The sequence below is a fragment of the Hordeum vulgare genome, chromosome 5H, assembly GCF_904849725.1.
Source record: "Hordeum vulgare subsp. vulgare chromosome 5H, MorexV3_pseudomolecules_assembly, whole genome shotgun sequence".
Taxonomy (NCBI): domain Eukaryota; kingdom Viridiplantae; phylum Streptophyta; class Magnoliopsida; order Poales; family Poaceae; genus Hordeum; species Hordeum vulgare.
Genome location: NC_058522.1, coordinates 67,306,736 through 67,312,714, shown reverse-complemented (window position 1 = coordinate 67,312,714; position 5,979 = coordinate 67,306,736). Strand labels below are relative to the sequence as shown.

Here is a 5,979-nt window from a genome sequence, read left to right as displayed (position 1 = left end):
TATTAAACTGGCGTTTTATAATTGGGCTGCAAAGCCATGCCTTGTAGCGTTTTAAAAAGGATTAGATCGTAAAATCTTTTCAAACCGAAAAGTCAGAACAGTAAATTTTCCCTTATATATCGACTCTGCTAAAACTTGCTCTTAGTTAGTTGGGTGGGGTCTACTACTCAGGTGGCGACTCGCTTTTGCTATCACGGTCCTCCACCATGTAAACACGGCATAGTCCCTGGGTCCCACCTTGCTACAGGCCGTGTCAGTGAGGCACTGAGATATACCGGCGACCCCTCACCGCAAACGGTTGACCCTCACCTCCCCTCCCCTCCACTCAAAAGCTGCCGTGCCGCACTCTCCCGCCTCCTATAAACTCTGCTGCTCCTCCTCCGTCTCCCGGACCAAACGCCGCCGCCGCCCCCCTCCTCCTCCTCCTCCTCCCCACCTCCATGGCGATGGCGACCTCTCACTTGCCCGACTAAACAAACAAGCAAGCTCACGCAAACACGCACCCAGACCCACTGAGCCCGGACAAAGGGGTCAAGAAGATAAGGAAGGGGCGTCGAGAGCCAGTCGTCCGGCATCCCGAGATCCACCATGGAGAAGTTCCTGTTCGAAGAGCTGGCCGGTGACGCCGTCCGGGAGCTGCTGCGGGCGGTGCAGGGCACCTTCCTGTGCCGCTCCACCGCCGAGCGCCTGCGCCGGAACGTCGAGCCGCTGCTTCCGCTCGTGCAGCAGAACGGCCGCCACGCGCTCCGGAGCAACACCGAGCTGGGCGAGCTCGCCGTGCAGCTCCGGGAGGCGCTCGACCTCGCGCGCCGCGCCGCCGCCGCCCCGCGCTGGAACGTCTACCGCACCGCGCAGCTGGCCCGCAGGATGGAGGCGGCCGACAAGGGCATCGAGCGCTGGCTGGCGCGCCACGCCCCCGCGCACGTGCTCGACGGCGTGCGCCGCCTCCGCGACGAGGCCGAGGCCCGCATCGGCCGCCTCGAGCGCCGCGTCGAGGAGGTCGCCGCGATGCAGGCGCCCGCCACGATCCCGCCCGCCATGTCCCTCCCCGTCGCACTGCCGCCGCCGCCCTCCAAGGGCATGGCGATGGCGGTGGAGGTGGCGCCGCCGACCAAGGGCATGGGGATGCCGATGGATTTCGAGCTCCCGTGCGAGGAGAAAAACAAGGACGGCAGCTGCTTGGTGGGAAGCGGCGTCAAGGTAGGCAAGGAGAAGGTTAAAGAGATGGTGATGAGCAGCGGCGGCGGCTGGGAGGTTGTCAGCATCTGCGGCATGGGCGGCAGCGGCAAGACCACGCTCGCCATGGAGATCTATAAGGATCAGAAGATCCAAGGTAATAAACGATCAAATCCCAACCATCTTGTCTCATACGAATTCTTTCTTAAAATCCTTTATTCCGTTCTTCGAATCTTCTGCAGAAAGTTTGCATCTGTGTTCATAATCATCCTTATCGAATTATGGGGCACTACTACTAACAAAGATTGAAATTTGGGGAATCTTTGGCTGTTGATTTACGTGTCGTCATATGATTTAATTATGTAAAGTCGAGGCTGATGCTTACGTTTAGCACATCACCACTTGTTTGGTCAAAATTGGCGCTTTGACCAGCTTAGTGCGGAGCGTCCGTATGGCTGTGGTGGGATTGGGTTGCTGATGGGAGCACACCAACTCCCGCCTGCCTAACTTAGCAGACACTGAAAAATTTGTTCATGATGGCAACACTATTCAGTTAATTAATGGAGACCCCTAAACAACTGAATGATACCAGATCAGATCCAAGCACACACTCTTATCGTTTCAATAGTTTAATATCGATTGTCAATCCAAATTAATTTGGTCATGGTGTTATACAGATCTGAATTACCATCTGTATGTAGTTACAAAGGGACTTGGAATTAGTAAATGTTTGTGAAGCTAATCCTTCTAGACATGTTGATTGATTTGAGCCTCACTACGTCGGCATGCTCTCATCAAGATCTGTTCTCAAGATTAGGCATGCCAAAAGTGGATTTCCATTCAATCTTGTTTCATAGTTGGTCTCTTAAGTGTAGTGATCTTTCTTCTCTACATAGTGCTAATATATGTTTCTTTCTTTGTTTAGGCTACTTCAACAACAGGGTCTTCTTTGAGACGGTCTCACAATCCGCAAATCTGGAGACCATCAAGATGAAGCTGTGGGAGCAGATCAGCAGCAATATTGTGCTTGGTGCATATAACCAGATCCCAGAATGGCAGCTCAAGTTAGGGCCAAGGGACCGAGGACCAGTCCTTGTTATACTTGATGATGTGTGGTCTCTCTCACAGCTCGAGGAGCTCGTCTTCAAGTTCCCTGGCTGCAAGACTCTTGTCGTATCAAGGTTGAAGTTCCCCACGTTAGTCTCCCGGACTTACGAAATGAAATTACTCGGCGAAGAGGAGGCTTTGTCTGTCTTCTGCAGTGCTGCCTTCGATCAGGAGTCTGTTCCTCAGACTGCTGACAAGAAACTGGTTAAGCAGGTTGCTGCCGAGTGCAGAGGGCTTCCTCTAGCTCTCAAGGTTATTGGCGCATCCTTGCGTGATCAGCCTCCTATGATATGGTTGAGCGCGAAGAACCGCTTGTCACGAGGAGAGTCTATATCGGACTCACATGAGACCAAACTCCTGGAAAGAATGGCAGCAAGTGTCGAGTGCTTGTCGGGAAAGGTTAGGGAATGTTTCCTTGATCTGGGTTGCTTCCCAGAGGATAAGAAGATCCCTCTTGATGTGTTGATCAATATTTGGATGGAGATACATGATCTTGATGAGCCAGATGCTTTCGCCATCCTCATGGAGCTATCGAACAAGAACCTGCTTACCCTAGTTAATGATGCACAGTACGTATTGCACATATGTTCTTGAAAAACATCTGAGAATTCATATACTGAAAGAACAGCTTTAACTCTTTGCTGCTCTTTATGCAGGAATAAAGCTGGAGATTTATACAGCAACTATCATGACTACTCAGTCACGCAACATGATGTGTTGCGTGATCTGGCACTTCACATGAGCGGACGTGATTCTCTGAACAAAAGGAGGCGGTTAGTGATGCCAAGAAGAGAAGAATCACTTCCGAGAGATTGGCAGAGGAATAAGGACCTTCCCTTTGAAGCTCAGATTGTTTCTATTCATACAGGTGATTATCAGTTCATCAACTTGGTTGTTTTTTCCATGTTATTTGCTGTGCAGTATATTCTATGAGTCCAGTCTGAAAGCTATTCTTACAGAATTTTGAGATGTAATTGAAGAAAAATGTTGAATAGTGGTGCTTCCTTAAATGAAATTGCATGGCTTTGACTTGAACTTATGATCTATATCTCCTTTATTTAAATCACCTGATATTGTATACTAAACTGATGTTCAGTTCTGTAGCAAACCGAACCTAATTTGTATAACACCATTTTACTTCAGTATTGTTTCTTCATGAAAAATAATTTGCTTCAGCAATCATCCTTACAGTTACATGCATTTGTAATATCTTGTCGAATTTTGCCCTCATTGCGTTCTAGTCTTCTAGAAGTACAAAATGATCTGACCAATTGATTTCAAATTTCAGGCGAGATGAAAGAATCTGACTGGTTCCAGATGAGCTTCCCCAAGGCAGAAGTTCTTATCCTCAACTTCGCCTCAAGCGTATACTACCTCCCGCCGTTCATTGCAACAATGCAGAACCTGAAGGCCCTGGTGCTGATCAACTATGGTACTACCAGTGCAGCCCTTGACAATTTGTCTGCCTTCACCACACTAAGTGACCTAAGGAGTCTTTGGCTGGAAAAGATTACCCTCCCGCCACTGCCGAAAAGCACAATCCCACTGAAGAACCTACGCAAGATCTCCCTCGTCCTTTGTGAGCTGAACAACAGTCTACGAGGATCAACGATGGATCTCTCCATGACGTTTCCGCGCCTATCCAACCTCACCATTGACCATTGCGTAGATCTGAAGGAGCTGCCACCTAGTTTATGTGAAATCAGCTCTCTGGAAAGCATCTCCTTGTCAAACTGCCATGACCTCACAGAGCTGCCATATGAGCTGGGCAAGCTGCACTGCCTGAGCATCCTGCGGGTCTACGCCTGCCCGGCACTGTGGAAGCTTCCACCTTCGGTATGCAGCCTGAAGAGGTTGAAATACCTGGACATATCGCAGTGCATTAACCTTACAGACCTTCCGGAAGAGCTTGGTCACTTGACAAACCTAGAGAAGATCGACATGCGGGAATGCTCGCGGTTGAGGAGCCTCCCGAGGTCCTCCTCGTCGTTGAAGTCCCTCGGGCACGTCGTGTGTGATGAGGAAACGGCGATGCTGTGGAGGGAAGCCGAGCAGGTCATCCCGGATCTTCGTGTGCAGGTAGCAGAGGAGTGTTACAACCTGGACTGGCTTGTAGACTGATGTTCTGGATGCTCTGCCTCCAGGCTCACCATGTACAAATGATGTGTATATGTTTCCCTGTTTAAATGCAGGATGGGTAGTCAATACACTGTTCAATTTTGACATGTTCAGTGTTCATGTAGTTGACTCCAGTAGCTGACATATCTTGAAGTCATGGTCTTAAGTAGAAATGCACACAAGAGTTATATTGGCCAGGCTAACAGAGACTTTCTATTTGCACAAACATTTTTTTCTCTCTGAGCAACCGGCAGGAGAGCTACCTTTTCATTAAGGAGCAGAATATGTACAAAATGAACATGACTGCAAAAAACAGGCATATGCCGGAACTCCAACACTTCATGCTAATTATTCATGGTTGTGGTTAACTCTTTTTTGAACTGGTTGAGGTTAACTCTTTTTTGAACTGGTTGTCGTTAAGTCTTGGCTGAAAGGACATGGCCCTTGCATGATATGTCCTCAAGACAGGCGTACCACACCTCTGCATGGCAGCCTCGTGCCATTAAAAATCCGGCGGCTCTTCTCTTTTTAGGCATTTCACATGGTGTAGATCCGGTGTCCACTACGCCTCCACTAGGGGTTCTTAACTTCTCATACATGCCTCAGTTGTGGGGCAGGTGAAAGCTTTGTTTGGAGGGATGTGGTCATCTATCCAAGAAAGTGTACAAATTATGGGGCTTTTAGCTCATTTTATATTTTATATTTTTTGAAACCCTCATAGTCTATTCATGCATGACAAAGGAAGTGTAGAAAGTTTAAGTCTCAGTCCGGTTGTGAAGGGTGTGTTGAACCAACATATAAGGCTGGCTTCTTTGCACGACACTAAAAGCTTGAGAAAGAGGGAAAATGTGATTCTCAGCCCGAGCTCAAATGAGCTCGGGGTGAACAGTAAAATTCAAGAAAAATCAAAACAAATTCAAAAAAATTGAATTTTTTTGTGGCAAACATTGGAAAAAGTTCTAACAGCCTGCAAAATTACATTACGAAATCACATTTGTGGAAGCCGTGGCCAAAAAAAAACAAAATTAATACTTTAAAATGTTTTTGAAAGTAGCAGTTCCAGAGTATCGATTTTGTTTTTGTTTTTTTTGCCACGCCTCACAAAAAATGTGATTTTCTGATGAAATTTCGTAAGATATTAAAACTTTTGTCGATGTTTATAAAAAATTTGATTTTTTCGATATTTTTAAAATTATTTCGATTTTACTATTCACACGAGCTCATTTGAGCTCTTAGAAACTCCATGTCCGAGAAAGAAGCACATACATGTATGAGTCGCTTACCGCTTTCTTATCTCGCTTCTCGGCGTGCACCATAAGTGAGAAGGCAGGCATCTCAAACTCCTCCTCTTATGATCGTGTGTATAGAAGAGGGGTGATTAGGTTTTTCATTGTTTCTGGATATGTCATACTGGAAATTAATCTAGACATGGTATTTTTATCGTTTATACCTGATTTCATGTCTGGTATCTTGGTTGGTTCATTCAACATGTTTAACCAGTTCATCATATATCACATTTCTGGATTAAATTTACTAAAAAATTGCTCAATTGTTTAACAATCCAAAACCTTATATGTG

At 46.9% G+C, this 5,979-nt stretch overlaps 1 protein-coding gene across 1 annotated transcript; it reads left to right on the top strand.

Annotated features, from left to right (window-relative positions):
- Positions 1 to 306: 306 nt before the first annotated feature.
- LOC123453175 (putative disease resistance protein At5g47280) lies at positions 307 to 4,508 on the top strand. Its single transcript, XM_045129946.1, has 4 exons — positions 307 to 1,333; positions 2,102 to 2,852; positions 2,940 to 3,151; positions 3,572 to 4,508. Exons 1-4 carry the CDS (start codon positions 589 to 591, stop codon positions 4,402 to 4,404), a joined length of 2,541 nt encoding a protein of 846 aa, XP_044985881.1. The 5' UTR covers positions 307 to 588; the 3' UTR covers positions 4,405 to 4,508.
- The last annotated feature ends 1,471 nt before the right edge of the window (positions 4,509 to 5,979 follow it).

What these genes read in the sequence shown, in the direction of transcription:
- LOC123453175 (XM_045129946.1), top strand. Translation starts at nt 589, where the DNA reads ATGGAGAAGTTCCTGTTCGAAGAGCTGGCCGGTGACGCCGTCCGGGAG. An exon ending in TAAGGATCAGAAGATCCAAG is followed by an intron (nt 1,334 to 2,101) that starts GTAATAAACGAT and finishes TTCTTTGTTTAG; the next exon opens with GCTACTTCAACAACAGGGTC. An exon ending in ACCCTAGTTAATGATGCACA is followed by an intron (nt 2,853 to 2,939) that starts GTACGTATTGCA and finishes CTCTTTATGCAG; the next exon opens with GAATAAAGCTGGAGATTTAT.